The sequence below is a fragment of the Dermacentor albipictus genome, chromosome 3, assembly GCF_038994185.2.
Source record: "Dermacentor albipictus isolate Rhodes 1998 colony chromosome 3, USDA_Dalb.pri_finalv2, whole genome shotgun sequence".
NCBI lineage: Eukaryota > Metazoa > Arthropoda > Arachnida > Ixodida > Ixodidae > Dermacentor > Dermacentor albipictus.
The window spans coordinates 179,908,216-179,929,014 of NC_091823.1; the positions used below are offsets into that span (position 1 = coordinate 179,908,216).

Here is a 20,799-nt window from a genome sequence, read left to right on the forward strand (position 1 = left end):
TAAGGTCAAAACTGGTTTATGTCGCCATTATGGTCAAGTTTAGGCAAGTCAGAGCCTTATGCACGCTCTTTTTACCCCGATGTCCTTTTTCCTCAGCACCTTGCTGCATTCTGGCAAAGCTCTCATTTCTACCACCTGTATTGTGATTACAAACAAAATAATGCAACATGTTTTTTAATATTCTTTTTCACGTGCCTGTGAATAGTTGTTTACGAGATTTTGAGAAAAATTTACGATGGTTTTTTTTTTCATTTTTATATAGCGTTCATTTTTGCCAAAACTTCAAATTTGAGGCGAATTGTAGAGATGATAATTTGTGATACAACAAGAATATTCAGCACAATTGTTGAATAGGTTAATGTCTCACAGTGCAGCAAATTTCAAAAGGCTGCATGTATTGGTTTAGTTGATAAAAAATCGGAAATATAGCAGCTTTTGAAGATGGTAGCAAATTAAGCAATTTTTTTAAAACACTTCCATTTTGCACGGAAGCCTGAAACAGTGCTAGATGACCCTTCTTTACGTCTAGGTTTTACACACAAGAATGTATTCTTTGTAGCTGTAACATACTGTATTTCACATCGTTGTGAATTTGTGATAATGCCTTGTGCATTAAATAGGCACCTCCACACTGAAGAATCTCGTTATTTTTTTTACTCCTAAAATATTCATTTGGCAAAGAAGCCACGTTCACTTTAGTGCTACCTAGTAATATGCGCATAAAATATAAAATACTCAATGAAATCTAAAATATTAAATTTTTGACCCGTGTTGATCTCTCGTGGAATCACCCTGCAGGGAAGAGGGTAGACATCTTTATTCGTCACCCTGTTCAGTTTGCGGTAATACAAACAAAACCGAAGAGTGCCGCCCTCCTTGACAGGTACAGCAGACGATGCCCATGGGCTGATTGAGGGTTGAATTGAGGGCTGATTGAGGGTTGAGGGTCACCTAGCATTTGCTTCACTTGACAACGAATCGCCTCTTGCTCCTCTGTTGACACGCGGTAGGCATGCTGACGCACAGGATGGTCGGTTGGATACGTTATAATACGGTGCTTTGTGATGGGGGTCTGTGTTACTTTTGACGTGGATGCGAAACAATCACTGAACATGCATAAAATACTTTGTATTCGCTCTTTCTGTGTGGTTGACAGCTCAAGATTTACATAGACTGTACTGACAACCACAGTGTTACTCTTGGCAGTTGCAGGAAGCTCAGAAAGCGTGACTTATTGCACCCCTAATATCTTCAAAGTGAGAAATGGCCATTTGCATTGCCAGGTGTTAGTACTCGCCGCTGAAGTTCACTAAAATCTCAGTCGTTCAGCGGTTCAGTTGAATAATGCTGCGGGCGACACAGACTTGCCGAGCCAAGAGCACCGATAAATTTCCTTCAGCAATACCACTACTATTATGGTCGCAGTTGCATTCAACAGTTACGAACATACTAGTTCACAGCGGGAGTGTTACAGTGTCATCAACAACACGCAGTGCTGTCTTGCGTGGGTTACTACCTTGCAGTACCAGGGCACAGTTGTTGGAAAATGTTATAACCAGCTCCCAAAGATCAAAGCAGGACCGTGCTCGCAAAGAAAATCCATCCCAACGATGACTTTCCACGAGCACTTGCGCAACTTGATAAACCAAGCAACGTACATTGTCTGATAAGATTTGGAGCCTGGCGGTGCATTTCCCAATCGGCGGCAAGAGATGACCACTTGCTGTCCGAAGACTTGGTCCATGACATGGCGTCGTGACTTTTCTCACTTCAGCAGCTAGTCCGGCACTCCTAACGAAATAACTAGGCGCCAGTGTGCACGAGGGCAGTGAGCGGGTAGTTGTCGACTTGAACGGGGATGTCTGCGGAAACACTCTTGTAGTCGACGGCATGCGGCGGTGAAAGGGAATCGTTGGCGGTCGACTGGCATATCGGGGGAGCAGGATGTTTTGTAGAGCCATTAACAGCAGCCCCACCTCCGGAGGTCGTTGCTCCTAGTTTCCTTGGGCTCGGCTTGAGGACCTAATGGATCTTCCCCCAACACCATGAGCGATCGGCAAGTGCTGGCCAGATGACATAGAACATCGAGGAGATGGAGTGGGACTGCCATCATGGAAGAGTCGGGGACTGCTGGCTCGCCAAGTACTCAGCAATAGCTCGGGGACGCTCACCATCACGGGGTCGACGTGCATCTGTGAAAAACCCAGGAAGGCCCATCTGGCGGTATGTACACTCTCAGTATAGGTTACCAGCTTCACCACAATGGTAGCAGAGTGGCCGATTGTCTGGAGTACGCCATACAGTGGATTTCCGCACCTTTTGACTTGGGCTTGCGGGAGGCAGAGGGCTCGAAAAGTACTGAGGGCTCAAGAAGTGCTGTGTCATCTGTTGCGTGGGTGGGCGGGACAGAGAGCCGACTGCTGGCATAGGAGATCTTAAGGCTTCAGTGTACGTCAGGAGAGGGGCTGTGACAGGTGGCGTGACCAGCGGTTGTACCAGCTTCCTGGCCTCTTTGCGAACCACACCACTTCAAGCAGTCACATGGGATTGCGGAGACATTGCATGAACTTGTTGCCAGCTCCTCGCATACAATACAGCACACGAGCTCCCTTAGGGTCGTCAAACCAGGGATGGCCTGGACAACGAGAGATGTGAAGTTGCTTGGGACCCGTACTGCGACGACCGCTGGTATAGCATACGCTCCTTCATTGTTGCACCGTTGAGGAATTCGGCTATGGTACCTGGTGGGTTGCGCACTAGACCTGCGGACAACTGCTCTTTCACGCCCCGCATCAACAAGCATACTTTCTTTTCTTCTGTCATTCCGGGATCAGCGTGCCAGAACAGCCGTGACATGTCCTCAATGAATATGGCGCCACTCTCATCTGGTCTTTGATTCCTGGAATTGAGAGCACATTCTGCTTGTTCCTTCCGGTCTAAACTTCCATAGGTATTGCGCAGCTGGTTACAAAATTCTTGCTAGGTTGCCAAACTAGCTTCGTGGTTTTTGAACCAGATGCGCGCCAAATCCTCAAGGGCGAAGTAGACATACTGGAGCTTCCGGTGGTCATCCCATTCACTGATGCTGGCAACTCGATTGAAGTGGTCCAGCCAGTCCTCAACATCATCGAACGCATCACCGTGAAACGACCTTGGGGTTTGCAGTGTGTTGAAAATCCATGGAGCAGGCAGTGTGGTGGTGTATCCAGTCTGGCTGCTGGATGGATGGATGGATGGCGGCTATACCCTTTGTAACGGGCGGCGGCTGGCGCCACCTAGCCTTTTGCTCCCCCTCCTATTTTAATATTATTCTTTTTTTTCTATATGTCCTCTTTTTCTCAACCTAGTTTTTACTCCCCTCCTCCCCCCAAGATGACTATCTAAAACAGTAGAGGAAACATTATGTCCCCGATTTATGTTATTATCTATCCCTTAACTTCCTCCACCAATCCTCTAGCCTCCCCTTCGTTACTGCCACTCTTTTCTCGTCTATTTGCTCTCGTTCCCCGGGAAAACCTAATGCCCCTTCCATATCTGCCACTGTTCCCTCTGCCAGGGTCGGGCGAAGGGCTGTGCATCTCAGCACTATATGCTCAGTGGTCTCCATTTCGGCTCTGCAAGCTGTGCACCGAAGGTCCACGTCTTCAAATTTAGCCCTGTATGTTTTCGTTCTCAAAGCCCCCGTCCTAGCCTCGAATAATAGTGAGCTGCCCCGCGAGTTATCAAATAAGAGCTCTCTCTTAATCTCCTGTTTTTGTGACCTATACATTGATAGCGATGGCTTTCCGAGCATTCTTTCTTCCCACATTTTTCTTTCCGTCTCCTTCACCTCCTTTCCCACACTAGAACCACTTTGGACCCCCTCCCTCGGCTGTAGGTATCTATTCCTCAACTTCCTCGTTCTGAGTGTCCACTTTGTGTTCAAACTTTTCATGTAAAGATATTTGTACACTTTTCCTGCCCACCTTTTTTCCTCCAGTGCTGGGAGTCTCTGTTCAAATTTTAGTTTACTTATTGCCTCTCTACCTTCAAATGAACTGGTTGTCATGGTTGTACACTTTACTGAGAAAATCCAGTTTTGGCGGTAGTTCTAGTTGTTGCCAGCTGTGCCGAAGGTCAGCGTCGATGGTGTCGCGATCAAAGTTGAGAGCTTCCTGTTGGTCACAGTGTAGCAAGCATGTGACGCCCCATCAGGCAAAATGTTCGTCCGCCGCTAGGCTCAGTGGCCTGCTAAGCTCGGCAGGCAACATTGTTCACCACACCGCAATAAACACCAACGAGCACGGCTGCTCGTCGGTCAGTCATCATTCAGCACCACCACGCTGCGGAGTGTCCGTTTATCGGAGGGTGCCTAGAGCCCTCCCATGTTCACGAACCCGGGTGGATCGTGACACTGGCGACGAAGATGGGATATGCGTGACACTGGCGATGAGTACCCATGGATTGTCCCACGCCGCTGAGAGCGGCGAAACACCGCCCCCCATTGCTGCCGCCATGCCGCTGTACGGAAGGCTCGAGCCGTTCGAGGGCGAAATTCTTTTTTTAGGGGGGTCTTTTGTGTTACTCGTGCACTGACCGCCTGATTGGCTCTTTTAAAGCCACAAACACATGGCAACGACACCCTGAATGCTCCCTAACCTCTCGCTTTCCCAACGCCCTCCCATGCCCCCCTTCTTTTTTTGTCCTTGTTCTTTCTTTTCTTTTTCCTCTTGGTGTCACCCCCCCCCCTTGTTTTTCTTTTCTCTTCTCCCCGCCTTCCCACTCTCCAGCTCTTGCCCCTCGTCTTGGGAACCACGCTCACAGACGTCAGGCGACAGCGCTCATCTCTGAAATGTCTCTCTCTTTATAACCAACCACCACCGACAACAACCGCATGTGACGTCACTGCACTAAACCTCTAAAACTAACATGCCGAGGATGACGAGGCCGCCTTTGACGAAAACAGGCCCTCCTATCGAAATGTGGGCCAGCCTTTCTTAGGCATCTTATCCCTGTTTACAAACTTTATACCACAGTGTGCTATTCCATCAGTCAGCCCCTTTCTTGATTTTGGACTTCAATGCCTCTACGAGAAATTCAGGTACACCTGCAGAGTTCTATCTTGCAGCCTTTATTTCTATGCTTACAGCAGCCGTTTTTAAACTGTTCTGTTCCTTTGAATGCCATGTTAACAGGTAACAGGCCCCGCAGTACCCTGTTAATTCCTCGTGGTTCTCAGATATGACAAACACTCTGATCCTACCATTACTTTTTATGCAACTACTGTTCTGTTGCTTCTGCGATCTACGCAGCACAGCTCAAATAGTAATACTTTGACAGCTTCTTTGTCTCTCCCTGTATCTTTGCAACATCGCCAGCATGTGTGGCAAAGTAGCCTTCATTAAGCATGGATGCCTGGCCTGCACTCACTTTTCTGCCTGCTCAGCTGTGAAAGGCTTACCTTGGAGACGACAGCCATAAGCTCTTCCTCCTCCTCCTCAGCCTCATCACCAAAGGAAAGCAGCTTGTAGTTCCTGTGCATAGGTCATTTGCTTTCATTCTCTTATAACACAAAACAAAAGACACATGCTGATTAGCTGCTGTTAATCCATAACTTTCACTTTTAGTGCCTAACTCCATTCCTCCTCCACTTGCAAACAACATGATGACAGCAATAACAACAGCATAAGAACACTTTGTTGACGACAATGAAGAACTGTTTAAGAGAAAGAAACACTCTAGTATGTACGACCACGTATGGTATATTTTTCAGATATGGCATGTACCATTCTGTGCTCTGCTGTGTTGCCGCATGTGAACGCTGCCAAAGTCACAAGCACCCTTTAGCGCTGGCCAGCTACATCCTGTTGCTATATCAGCAGAACCACTTTTCGGGTTGGCCTTCACCTCCTAGACCTCTTCCTTATGTACTCCTTGCGACAGACTACACCATGTGCTTCGCCATCACCCAGGCAGCACCCACCAAGCTGTTCTACACTGCTCCATGATGTCACTGTCCATTATGGTGCTCCTTGGCAGCTCCTCACCAATCACAGGAGCTACTTCCTTTAAATAATAACGGATGACATCCTCAGTTCCTGTTCCACTGAGCATAAGCTCACCCTCATTTATCATCCACAGATTAATGGATTATCGAGCACCTAAACTGAGCTGAGATAGACATTTTTTGCCGCAAGCTAAAACACACACAAAAGGAAGACACATGAAGACAACACGGGCCCGCATTGCCTTTATGTGTCTTCCTTTTGTGTGTGTTTTAACTTGCGGCAAAAAACATGTCTTTCAGCAAGCACCAACTAGGCCAACAAGCAGTTCTGAGCTGAGATGCTGTCCATGAATGTTTCACCTGGTGTCTGTGACTGGGACAGCACACTAACATTTCTTAACCTTGCGTACAATTCGTCACAGTATGACGCACCTGAATATTCACCGTTTTATTTACTGTTTGGCCAACCCCATGTTTTGCCATTCGAGACTCTCCTTCCTTAGGCTGGTCACTTATCTACTGTATGAGCCAGTGACAACATTTTATTTATTTATTTATTTATTTATTTATTTATTTATTTATTTATTTATTTATTTATTTATTTATCATACCCTCAAGGTACAGTCGTACATTGCAGAGGGGCGGGGCAAAGTAAGTAAATACAGAGGCAAATCACAAAATAAGGAAGGAAGGCAAACAACATGGCAAAAAACATCGTATACAAAATAAGAATGGTAAATAGAAACTTGTAAGCGTGCAAAAATACATGGCCTAACAAAATAAACAAAGGAAAGAACATACGATATAAAAATACAAGCCAATATGTAAAACAATGACATAAAAGCAGTTATCATACAGAACAAGCAAACACAACAATAATTTATAACATGAAGCTTTGAAGTGTGCTTTTAAAGTTATTGGTGTCAATAATGCTTGTAAGTAATGCGGGTAAGTTATTCCAATCTTTGCTCGTTTGGGGAAAAAATGAATATGAAAAGCCGACGGTGTTGCAGTGCGGAACGTTTACCTTTCGACGGTGGTCTATGCGAGATGAAATGTATGGTGGTGGTTGGGCAAAGATAGAATGTAAATATGCGTTATGGTAGTAGATCTTATGGAAAAGACATATGCGAGATAGTTTTCTATGGGTTGATAACAGCGGGAGGTGAAGGAGAGCTTTCATGTTAGTGACACTCGCAGTTCTTTGGTAGTTGGTGAGAATGAAACGGGCTGATCGATTCTGTATTGCCTCTAGAGACTGTATGAGGGTGTCATGACCAGGGTCCCATACTGATGACGCGTACTCTAGTTGTGGACGAATGTAAGTTGTGTACAATAAGAGTTTTAGTGATGATGGTGCTTGAGAAAATTTTCGACGAAAGTATCCCAGTGTGCGAGTGGCCTTAGATGTTATGTGATCAATGTGAGTTTTCCAGGATAGATTGCTGGCAATGTGAACCCTCAAGTATCGATATGACGTTACACATTCTAGTGGGATGGTATTTAGCGTATAGGTGGGGCAGATGACGTTAGTACGAGAAATCCTCATAGTCTTACACTTTCTAATGTTTAATTCCATGCGCCACGTATGACACCACTCATTTATGTTATTGAGATCCTCCTGAATTAGTAGAATATCTGAAGAATTAGTTATTTTATGATACAAGACGCAGTCATTCGCAAAAAGACAAATGTTCGAAGAAACGTGAGTGGGCAAGTCATTAATATAAATTAGGAATAATAAAGGACCGAGCACAGACCCTTGCGGGACGCCGGAGTCAACTGGGGCTAAAGGTGAGTTAGCGTCATTAGAGGTTACAAATTGAACACGTGATGTCAGAAACGCGCGAATCCAATTAATTACGTATGGGTCTACGCCTAATTTATGAAGAAGCAATGCATGGTTCACTTTGTCAAACGCTTTAGAGAAGTCGAGAAATATACAATCTGTTAAAAAACCAGAATCTAAATTGGCATGTAGGGCATTAGTGAAGAGGATAAGCTGAGTGTCACAGGAGAAGTTTTTATGGAATCCATGCTGCATAACTGTGAAGAAGTTGTTATTTTCAAGAAAATTAACCAGATGCGTGTATATTACATGCTCTATAACTTTGCATGGTACAGATGTAAGTGAAATAGGTCTATAGTTCTGTGGATCATGGGTTGGTCCGGTTTTGTGAATGGGGATTACTTTGACAATTTTCCAATCATACGGTAAGGTGCCAGAGTTGTAAGATTGTGAGTAAATGCATTCTAGTAGGATTGAACAGTATTCCGCTGTGTTTTGTAAGAATATAGTGTTAATTTCATCTACCCCACATGATGCTTTAGGTTTTAAGTTTTGTACTACGGCTTTGATACCAGTCGAGTCGAAAACGATGGGCTCCATGAAATGGTAGTTAGTTGATATTATCTCGGGCATCGGATCAGGGGTCTGAGGTGATGAGAATGACTGAGTGAAGGTATTGTTAAGCACAGTAGAACACAATTGGTCAGGTACTGGGTCCCCAGAAGTTGTTAGCAATGATATTCCAGTTTTATGGTTGTTTCCTCGTATGGCTTCCCAGAAGCGTTTTGGATTAGTATTCAATAAATTTGGAAGTGTACAATTAAGGAATGAAACTTTGGCTGACCTTAGGGCTTTAATATATGAAATTGCTGCGTGTTTATATGCTAGCCAATGTGTCTCGTTTTGAGGAATGTTTCTCTGTACGGAATAAACGTTTTTTCCTGTTCGATAACCGATTAGGATATGTGCTGTACCATGGTGCTTTATTGTTAGCATAGACGGATTGAAGGGGTATGTGTTTGGTGATAAGCTCACTTATTTTATTTTTGAAAATAGACCAGTTAGTTTCTATGGAGCGTTGCAGATAAAGTGGTAGGAAAGTGTCTAGAAATATGCATAGTTCTCTGTTGAAGGCTTGATAGTTAGCTTTTTTATAACCTCGGAACTTTTCCGCTGTCGGTATGTTTTTTGTTGTGCTGTTGTAAGTGTAAAATGCAAGATGTTATGATCGCTCAGTCCGGGCATGTGTGTCACCGCAGAAAAGTTATCCGGCGATGACGTTAGAATGAGGTCCAGGAGTGAAGATGTGTTTTGTGCTACTTGAGCTTGATTGATTGCTTGAGCCTGTGCAGCTTGTCAACTTGCCCATGACCGACTCTCTGCATCAGCCCATGAAACGTGCTACAATAGCAAGCACAGAATATTTCAGATCTTCCTCTGGCCACCATGCTACCGCATTAGCCTATCAGAGAGGCTTCATTATGCAAAAAAGAAGAGGCATGCAGACAGCACACAAGAGTAGAGAAGTGGACAACATGAACGGCGTTCATATTGTCCACTTCTCTACTCTTGCGTCCTGTCTGCACACCTCTTCTTTTTTGCATAATGGATCCATACCAACTAGCTCAGCTTTCTGTCGTTCAGAGAGGCTTCTCTCTTGTTGCATATTGCATCAGCTCGGTGACCTCAATTACCCCTGGGCCTTGCTTGTTCTGCCGACGGATGTTGCGAAACTAAAAGCACATCACAGCAAGAGCCGCAACAATGATTCTGCCACCATGTACCAATGTGCATACTTGGATAAACTCAGTGAGCAATGAAAACTACGATTTTGTGGAACGCTTGGTGTGTGGCCCTTCAGCCATTTGTGTTGTGTTTCACTGTAAATATTTAGCAAATAATTTTCATCTGTCTTGCCTGTGTCGCAATATATAACCAAGTGGATATGTAAGTTTAGAAATAGAGGCATAAGAATGTAAGGTAAATGGTTTTTGCTAACTGGGTCTCAGTTGTGACCATATTTAGAAAAACATATTGCAGTTACAGCATTGTGGATTACACTTCAACTTTAGGGCATACAATCAAGCTTCGTCATAATGAAATGGGATATAACGAAGTTGTGGATATAATAATATAAGTAGAATTTCCCTTGAAATTTCCACAGAGATTTACCTATTTAAACCTTGTTTTAACCCAGTAAAGCTGTGCTACCAATGAATATTGGGAACTAGATTGGTCCCCACAGCCAGAAAATACCCAATTCTTGCATGTCGAACACATTGCACTTTTCACGGGGTTCGGCACACATTCAGTGCCAAAATTTATAACTCCTGCATCCCCATGTTGGACACACCGTCAAACGCTGGTGCGTAAGCAGCTGCTCACTATCACCATTGCACTTCTTTCTTTCACTGCAGTGCCAAGCAGGCTGGTGCAGCTAAGTGTGACCTTTGAAACTGCAGTGGTGCAACCTCGGAGGCCATGCCCAGCTGCTCTCAATTTGTGCCAGCCCGCATGACGTGGCACATACAGAAAGTAAAGTGCGATGGCGATAGTGAGTTGCTGCTTGAACGTGGCAGTGAGAAAGACCAGTGTATCATCCACGCCTCTGTTTTACTTTGGTGCACTGCACAGGCTGGTTCCAATAGACGTAGCCTCTAAGATCACACTCACACCAGTGCAATCTCAGAGGCCACAAGTCGTTGAAGGTAAGCCAGCGCGACGGGGCATGTCAGCCTTCTTACACACAGCAGAGCCACATGACAGCAGCAGATTATCCTGGATCAGCTGTGTAGACGGTGCACAGTGCTCGACAAAACAGACTTTGTTTGCATTGTGGAATGCAAGCTTTTTTCTTTGACCGCATAGCTGTTTTGCCAGTTTCACAATGCTATGGACAATTGAAGTGGAAACAAACAACCCCAATAGCACACTCCTGTCTCACTCCCAAATCCCAGTGCTAGCAGAAGTATGGTGCCCTCTGTGTGTCGTGGACACAAACCGGCACTCAGGAGGACTAAGCGTTCCAGGTTTCCCTCCTCCGGGTCCGACATATGGGGTCAACGGAAGGGTCAAAGTGGCGTCAGCATGTGCAGTGCTCCCGCTCGTGCCTCAAAGAGGAGCACACTGCCTGCACCGTACAGCTCCTCCATTTTAATGTTGGTTTTGTGAGTGTTGTACGTCCACAAGGTAGATTCAGCCACCATTGCATTCCGCCATCTCATGGTCTCCTCTTCAAACACCTGTGTCTTTAGGGCCACTGTCTACTTGGACTCCTGGTCCTCGCATACTGGTTTTGCAAGAAATCCATATTATGTCTGCCTGTTATGCAGATGTCTACCTGCATAACAGGCTAACAAACCCTGTGGTACAAGTGGGTTCGATTTCTCTGCCGCCAATATGGATATCTTGCAAAACCAGTATGCGGGGACTGACGCACGAGGAGAACCTATGCAAAACATCACAGAGAGCAGCAAAGATTCTATGTCGGAAAAGCCTGTGGGGGTGTAACTTCTTATTGTCTGAGACATCTGGAAATCTGTGCATTTCCCTGGCCTGACTTTTGCAAATTCAGCTGTCTGCCTCAGAGCAAAAACCAGAGAGTGGTTGGAATGAGGGCTTCTTCTCTGTGACTAAGAAATTAGCCTCAACCTTTGTCAGAGATTGGCTGGCGTAGACAACGATATTGTGAGCATTATATTTCTCCTTCATCTTCTTCATCTGTATATATTCATCATCATGGCCAGCGTCATCGTCTTCAGCGCGTGACCTGCTAAATAAACCATCGAGTGGTGGAGGCTGCTCTCGATCCCTTGGTCCTCTATGCCTTCAAGTTTCCCTGGAGCTTCGTTCAGGTTGCCGCTTGCTCCGCCTTTCCACCACCATACCGCAAGAAGATCCACCAGGAACCTCCGGCGTCACCTTCTCTGCCCCACCGGCTGTTCCTTCATGGAAAGTCAGCACGCGGCAGCGTGATCCCACCATGTTCGCTGGCCTTCGTAGTGACGACGTTGACGACTGGCTGGACAATTATGGCCGCATGAGTGAGTCTAACCGGTGCGATGATATGCACAAGCTTCACAACGTTGCATTCTACTTCATTGATGTTGCCAGGACTTGGTTTCTTAACCACGAGAGCACCTTGTGACTGGGCGGCATTCAAAGACCAGCTTCGGCAGATTTTCGGCGCCCCCAATGTCTGCTCTGAGGTCTCCAAGAAAAAGCTTGATGGACGCATGCAACTTCCCGGGAAAACATCCTCCGAGGACGTCCTCTTATATCGAGGACGTCCTCGCCCTTTGTTGCCGTGTTGACGCCACAGTGACAGAATCTGATCGTATTCATCATATCCCAAAGGGCAGTGCCCACGTTGCGTTCAATGCACTGGCAATCAAGAATCCGAATACCGTTAACGATGTGATCGCGACTTGCCAACACCTGGATGCACTGCAGGCCATCCGTTTACAACCTGTCGCCTCCGACACGCCTCCTTCGTCGGATACGGACTTGCACATGCTGATTCAGACTCTCATACGCAAAGAGCTCCAAGCATGTGGCCTGCTTAGTCCTCCTGTTTTTCAGCCTCAACCTTCAATTCCTGGCCTTCACGACATCATCAAAGAGGTGCTGTCCTCCATGACCTGCGCTGCAAGCTGTGCCCCTCCTTCGCCGTCAACCTAGTATGATCAGGTTGCAGCTATGCAACCAGTGTTCGCTCAGACTGCTCCTCCTGCTCCTGCTACTGCTCCCAATCATCTGGCGACTCTAGCACCCTGTCCGCCTGCCACAGCATTTTACACTACTCGGCCTACGCACCACCCCATATGTTATTATTGAGGTATTTGCAGGCAAATATCGCATTTTTGCCAAAGACGACAACAGGACAAACGCCGTGGCTTCGGCGTCTGCCTTCATCTCATGCCGTCAACGCCTCGGTAACTTGACAGAGACCGACAGTTCCGATGACGTGTACGAACCGCGCCTTCACTTACGAACTGCTGAAGATTGTATGCTACCACCTGGCTGCAAACAACTCCTTGTAGATAACTCTGACATCACCGATGGTGCTGTTTTAGTTGTACTGTCAGCCCGTTGCCTATCCAAAGAGATTGCTCTGGCACCCAGGCTTGTTCATTCACCAACGGCATGGCCACTTTGGCTGTACTCAACACAACCACTGAGCCAGTACTGCTTCCTAATGGCGCTGTTGTCATATATGCCTTGGACACTCAGCCTGTCTCTGTGCTTACCACAACTACTGCTGTTTCACAACCGCCCACAGCTATAGATCTGGTCCCTGCTTCTGTTCTCACTAGTGCCATCAGCACCGATCTAATGCCACAGCAGGCAGGGGAGTTACTGGCGTTGTTATCCAAGCATAAAGACTCCTTCGACGTACGCTCTCCTCTTCTGGGACAGACTTCTACGACGGTTCATCGCACACACACAGATGGAACTTCCATCGTGCGCCAGCGGACACATCGCGTTTCTTCTGCCTAATGCCAGGTCATCAATACCCCCGTTGCCAACATGCTGCAAGGTAGCATAATCTGCCCTTCCTAAAGCCCTTGGTTGTCACCTGTCATTTTGGTGCGTAACAAAGACGGCTCACCGCGATTTTGCACAAACTACTGTGCCTTGAACAAAATAACCCGCAATGATGTATATCCACTGCCCCGAATCGATGATGCGTTAGATTCATTACAAGGAATGGAGTATTTCTCCATCCTTGTTCTACGCTCCGGATAGTGGCAGATCCCCATGCACAAAGTAGACAAGAAGAAAACTGCCTTTTGCACACCTGATGGACTTTACAAATTTAACGTAATGCTTTTCGGCCTGTCTAATGCTCCCGCCACATTTGAGCAGATGATTGACACCGTATTACAGGGACTAAAGTGGAAGACTTGCTTATGCTACCTTGATGACACCATCATATCTTTGTCGACCTTCCATCAGCACTTGCAGCGCCTCGATGAAGTCCTGACATGCCTCTCGGCTGCTCCCTTTCAGCTGAATACAAAAAGTGCCACTTCATCAGCAAAACCATTAGAGTATTCGGACACCTTGTCAGCAAGGAGGGCCTTCGACCTGACCCCAATAAGATTACCACTGTCCTCCGTTTCCCCAGGCCTCAATGCGCCAAAGACTTGCGTAGCTTCCTTGGCCTAGCTTCGTATTTCCGGTGCTTCATACATAACTTTGCCACCATTGCGGCGCCGCTCCATCACCTCCTTCCTTCTGGAGCTCCCTACGTATGGTCGGACGAATGCCAAACTGCTTTTGGCGCCCTCAAGCGTGCTTTCACGTCCGACCCTGTGCTTTGTCGTTTTGACAACACCGCACCCACTCTTCTATATACTGACGCCAGCGGACACGGTATCGGCGCAGTTCTTCTGCAACGTCAGCAAAATTCTGAAGAACATGTGGTTGCATACGCAAGTCGCACGCTAACAGCCGCAGAGAAAAATTATACGATTACCGAGCAAGAATGTCTCGCTGTTGTTTGGTCTGTCCAAAATTTCGGCCTTATCTGCACGGCCGCCACTTTACGGTCGTTACTGACCACCACGCCTTGTGCTGGTTGGCAACGCTAAAGAATTTGACGGGACATCTCGGCTGTTGGATACTTTGTCTACAAGAATATGACTTCGAGGTTACGTGCAATTCTGGAAAGAAACACCAGGATGCCGATGCTCTCTCTCGTCCCCTACTACCATCTTCAAACGCTGCTTGCTTACCACTGTCCGTGAACAAACCGCAGGCCGCGTCATCTGCATTCCCTTTGCTCGCAGCTCTTGACCGACTACCATCCCGCCATTCTCATACGTTTGCATCTTGCAAACGTATTGACTCCTACTGCCACTCCGTTATGGAACGTATTCGCGGATCATCTCGCGCACCTAACGCTCGACTCCGTCGCCAGTTGAAGAACTTCAAGATCGAAAATTCGATACTATACCGGTACGTGTTTCGTCCCGAAGGGTTGGGTTCCTGTTGTTCCCCGATCACTTCAGGCCCAGATATGGGAGACCTTTCACGACGATCACTTTGGATCACTTTGGTTTCCATAAAACCTATGAGCGAATTCGCAGCCGCTTCTCTTGGCCTGGACTTGCAACCAGCCTAGCAAAATACGTGGCTTCCTGTTCGCTCTGCCAACACCGCAAACGACTGACCTCACCTCCGGCTGGACTGCTCCAACCTGTCCCGTGTCTTGAAGCTCCTTTCGCAGTCGTTGGTATCGACCTCTATGGATCGCTACCCCTAACCACTGGCGGTAAAGGATGGATCGTCACAGCTGTAAACCACTTGCCACAGAATGCTGAAACAGCCGCACTGTCTTCGGGATTTGCAGAGGAGGTTACACCTTTTTCTTGGAAGCCATCTTTTTACGGCACAGAACCCCACGTGTCCTTTTGGGTGACCGCGGCAGGACCTTTCTCTCTAAACTTCTCGACGATGTTCCCCGTGCGTCCAATATCATCCATAAAACGACTTCCAGGCACCACCCTATAACTAATGGTCTCACACAGCGCTTTCATCGCACGCTGTCCGACATGATATCTATGTACATCAACCCTGACCACACCAATTGGGATGTCATTCTACCATTAGTCACTTTCGCATACAACATGGCCGTCCAATGCAATACGGGGTACTCGCCCTTTTTCCTTGTGTATGGTCGCCAAGCGCTCACTATCCTCGACGTTTCTTTCTTCGATGTCCCCGTGCCTTCGTCCACATCAGTGCATGAGCAGTACGTTTCGCGCATTGCCCGGTGTCGCGAGTGTGCCCGCCTCAACATCGACGCCAGTCAACAAGACCGAAAAATTTGCTATGATGCATCTCACCGTGTCGTTTCCTTCCACCCTGGAGACGAAGTGTTACTGAGGACCGCAGTTCGCGCTCCTGGATTGTGCGAGAAATTTCAGTCCCGTTTTATCGGGCCCTACATTGTTCAGGAACAGACTTCGCCAGTGAACTATCGTGTCACTCCAGTTGTTCCGCCTTTGGATGGCCGCTGCCAAGCCATAGAGGTCGTGCATGTTTCGCGTTTAAAGCCTTTCACACAGCATTTCCCGCCATAACCAGCGGCCAGGTTGGCCGCTTCCACGCACGGAAGAAATTGTGTGAGCATTATATTACCCCTTCATCTTTTTCATCTGCCTATATTCATCATCATGGCCAGCGTCATCGTCTCAAGTGCGCAAGCTGCTAAATAAACAGTTGAGCTGTCTTGCAAGATATTCATAGAAACACACTTTTCGTAGCGCAAGTACGGAGCTGAGTCCAACGCCGATGGCATTGGTGTGGAGCTCGGTAGGGGCTGCAGGATCGTAGTGGTGGAGGATAGGTGGCGAAGTTGAAAGGCAGCACAATTTCGTGAAGGCGTTACTGCAGGCGAACGAACAAGCTGAAAATTCTTTGTCGCCGATTAGAAGGTCTGTCAGGGGTGCACTTATGGAGGCTAAATTTCTAATGGAATGGCGGAAATACAAGCATAAACCAAGGAAACATTGAAGCTCCTTTAATTTCTTTGGTTACGGAAAGTCACCGACGGCGCAGAGCTTGGCTGGATCTGAAAGAATGCAGTCTCGCTATAGAACGTGGCAAAGAGTGGTGAGCCTTTGGGCACCTAAACGACATTGTTTTCATGTTGCATTGAAGTCCCACACCAGCGAGGCACTTCAAAACGTGCTCGAGATGGCTGAGACATGTGCGGAAATCAGCAGAAAAGAAGCCTATGTCATCCAGGTAGCATAAACATGTGTTCCATTTGAGACCACGTCAAATATTATCCATCATCTTCCCAGAAGTGGCTGGAGCGTTATACAGGCCGAAAGGCATCACAGTGAATTCGTATAATCCATCAGGTGTTACAAACACTGTTTTAGATCGATCACATGGTGCCATGGGGCCTTGCCAGTATCTCGAATGTAAATCGAGCGAAGGAAATAACTCCGCTGCCTGCGAACAGTCGAGGATGTTGTCGATGTGTGGTAACGGGTAAACGTCCTTGCACATTATCTTGTTCAGACAGCGGTATTTGAAGCACAGCCGAATAGCGCATGCTTTTTCTTAATAAGTATAACGAGTGATGCCCAGGGACTGTTTGAAGACTGCACAAGGCCATGCTTCAGCATGTCAGTAACCTGGTTGTCAATGACACAGCACTCCGTGCAGCATATGTGGTAAGGGTGTTGTCGTAGAGGTGCTTGACTGCTTGTATTTATCTGGTAAAAACTGGTCTATGTGCGACCCAAACCAGGAGCATGGCTGTCAAAAGAAGTGTGGACCTTCTACAGGAGAGTGATAAGCTGGCTTCGTTCTCAATATGACACTTCACTGGTTATGGAGTAGTGCAAATCGTCGAGTGGCTGATCAACAGCAGTGTCACAAGTAAGTGTGCTATGGTCTGTAGAAGTAGAAGCGGCAGGAGTGTCAAAGATGCGAAAGGTGTAGACCGGTTGAACGAGGCCTAGGCATTCAATATGAAATAAAGGTAAAGGGCACGCCATGGGATTGACGATGAGCATCTTCGTGCCGCCACCGTGGAGAGTAAGCAGAGCAAAGGGCAGCGCAGAACATCTGCAGTGAATGAACACGTCAGAGGGCATAAAGAGAGCAGGGCCATCAGAAATAGCCGTGGACAACACCGGTACAAGCAGGGAAGATCATGGAGGGACGGCATTGTCTTCGGACACAAGCAGTTTATAACTAGAAGGGCAGTTTTCGAAAGTCTCAACGTTGGGAAGTGCAGAAAGCTTGAGTTTGGCATGACAACAGTCGCTAACGGCGTTATTATTTGCAAGGAAGTCCCAGCCTAATATAATGTCACTGAAACACAAGGGCAGCACAATGAATTCAACATGATGGAGGGTAGAATGCGACTCCAAAGTTCCAGGGTGGTCGAAACCCAGCAAACTTCACCACTTGCTATGAGATTTATTAGCATTGGACACAGGTAAATGGGCAGCAGTGACAAGCGTTTTGCTAGGAACAGGAACCACGAGCTCATGCCAGTGGTGATGCTGCAGAGGCGCAGACTAATCTTGTCCGTTACAAATCTGACAAATAAAAAAAGACCTGATAAATAAGGGCCTGTCTGTCTCACTTGCCATCGACTCGTAGTTACACCGATTACGTCGGCAAGTAAGTTGCAGTTCGGCGTTCAACTGTGAGCCATGACAGAAGGCTTACAACTGCTTCAAAATTGCAAAAGTTTTCGTTTGTCAATGTGCCAGAAGATGACAAGAGATACAGAATGTCAGAGCAAAGTTTCTCAGCCTCCCCCCTTGCCACCCCCCCCCCACCCCCCCGGGACGATGTCGAAGCCCCCTCCCCCTACACACAACTCCTAAAGTGCCATTACAAGAGCTTTGTCACCCACATCATTTGAGGTTTCTTTTGACTTTCCTCGACCTTTTCACTTGAAATTTTACTGGAGCTAATAGCATACTGCATCATTGTTGGTGCGGACGTGCACGGCTTTAAATTCATACTTTCGCTTTATTTCTGCAAATCCTGACAACAGGAGGACACGAGCATTAAAATCACTAGTGGCGGCTGCCTCATCCGGATTTTCTCTCTTCAACATTGTTTTAAATTTCCACTTTAAAAACCCTGCACATGCACAATATATTTAAATATATACACAGGACAAAGTTCATTATATTTTTGAAAGAGATGGAAGTAGCCAATTGAAATTTATTTCTAAAGGTATGGACAGCCTATGCCTAAAGAATGAATATGTTGCTGTATGTTCATCACACTTCAAATTGCTTTGCATGCTTTTTTGACCATGAAAAAAACCTATAGACTTCAGTGACCCCTTCGGCAGAGTCTTTTATCAATGGCTTGTGAAATGCACGTGAATGTTGTGTGTCTCAGTATTGCTTCTCTTTCCAGTAAGCAATACTAACAACTCATGAAAAAAAAACATTTCTAATAATTTACAACATTTATTAGGGATGGAAACATTGTCACTTGCATGCAAAGGTCATAAATATATACAGGGTGTCCCAATTGACTACCATGCACCAAGATTTAAAAGAAAGAGCAATGCATTACTCGCAGAAAACCTAGTGCATATTGTTTACAGTACAATGAAGTAGCTGCCAGTAATTTTTTCTTTACTGAGATTTAATTAGGTAAATGTAATTAATTATCCAACTCGAGACATACTATCCTAATTATCAAAGCATCAATGAGGCATTTGAAGGCACAGCCAAGGGAATCTAACTGTGGTAATTTTCAGCAATGTACTAATGGCATACTAATTTTTTCCGACTGATAAATAAATCCCATGAAGTATAGAGAATACCACGTGACTGCACTCCCAACCGGGTCATAAAGCAGTGCGCTCGAACAGGCTCTCTCTAAGTTATTCAGAAAAAAATAAAGGAAATAAAGAAAAACATCGTGATCAAGCTATAGTAGGACACAACTTTAAAAAAAACAGCAGTTGGTAACCAAGGCACATGGACCGCACAGCGTTGTGTGACTTCGCTAGCCAATCACAGAAGCTTTTCAAAATGGCATCGTACTTGGTACCTTTGCAGCGTCTGCTGTTCTTGAAGTCTTTTCATCGGTGGAAGCGATGAGGTGTGCAACAGACATGGACAAAGTGTATGGAGTCTGAGCATTTCACTCTTCAAAAGTCCTTGGTACAGTTCATTTCACAGCTGAGCCCATTTTACTCGTGAAACTTCACTGCCAACTGAAGTGAAACTTGTCAGCAAATAGCTATAGCGAAGCAAGCATTTTATTTCAGTTCAATAAAGAATTAGGCTTTCGCCGTTCCACTATAATTGATGGGTGAAAACGTATAAAATTACGCGCTTATAACTTTGTTTTTGTGTTACCGTCTTATTTAGGTAACAGGAAAAATACGAACTATTTGCAGCCTCATGGAGGAACAGTGACTGGCGGTTATGGTGCATGGGCAGGGTTTCACTGAAGATTTAAGTTGTATCCGACTATAGTGCCCTTCTGCCGTGCCATGGCCAAAGTAACCTGCCACGTTTTGTGTTAGCTGGAAACAAGATGTGATAGCTGTTGTCTTAGCGTAGACAAAGTGCATATATGTTTTTTTTTTTTTTCGCCACAAAACCTATCACCACAAAAGCGAATTGACGTCAGTGCAAAGGTTTAAAGGTGCGTTTTGTTTCGTTCGAGTCCCTATGTCTTCCTCTAATGAGCAGAAGGTAAACATGATCCTTGGGATCTGCAAATGGCAACAAGAAGAAGGCTGCAAATATATACAGTAACAGTTCATTTAATCAAACACGGAGGAGATATTAGCCTTGAAAAGCTTTGGGCCCTTTATACATGATGCCTCACGACTTCAAGTGTACTAAAGAACAGGAAGAATGCCAACATTATACTAATCTATAAGAAGGTAGATGTTAAGGAACTGAAGAATTATGGGCCCGTTAGCTTGCTTTCAGTATTGTATAAAATATTCACCAAGATAGTTTCCAATAGAACAGGGCGGCATTCAATTTCGATCCACCAAGAGAACAGGCTGGCTTCAGGAAAGAATACCATATTTACTCGAATCTAATGCAAACTTTTTTCCTGATAAAACAGGTCCGAAAATTGCGTGCGCGTTAGAATCGAGTACGACCCTAAACCTGTGTTACCATATCACCATCGACATTTCAAAATGGCAGCAACGTACATGCTTTGAGCCTAGCTGCCATATCTTCCTCCATGTGCTGTAGTACGTATGCTTAGGTTAGTCCACTGTCTGTCTTCCTGTTTTCTGTGTTTGCTCTATCAGCATGGAAGTGCCGACTGCGAAGACACGCCAAGTTTTCATCATGATGCCGCAATTAAAAGGAAAGTGATCACATGTGCGGAGACGAGCGGAAATCGGGCTGCATCACGGGCGTTCAGAGTTCCCAGAATTTGCCTGCGGGACTGGCGTAGAGAGGAGAGGCATTCTACTCTGGTGGCTGCTCCATAGGCACAGCCGTGTTGCCTCTATCTTGAAAGCGATCTGCAATGGAGACAATCT

The 20,799-nt window shown here is 46.2% G+C and overlaps 1 protein-coding gene across 4 annotated transcripts in view; it reads right to left on the reverse strand.

Annotated features, from left to right (window-relative positions):
• The window catches only part of LOC135916715 (spliceosome-associated protein CWC27 homolog), a 315,399-nt gene that overhangs the window by 149,732 nt on the left and 144,868 nt on the right, over positions 1 to 20,799 (reverse strand). For all 4 annotated transcript variants that reach the window (XM_065450158.2, XM_065450157.2, XM_065450159.2 and 1 more), the window contains one exon: positions 5,441 to 5,513. In XM_065450158.2, coding sequence (XP_065306230.1) covers positions 5,441 to 5,513 — 73 coding nt within the window. The remainder of the gene's footprint in view (positions 1 to 5,440; positions 5,514 to 20,799) is intronic.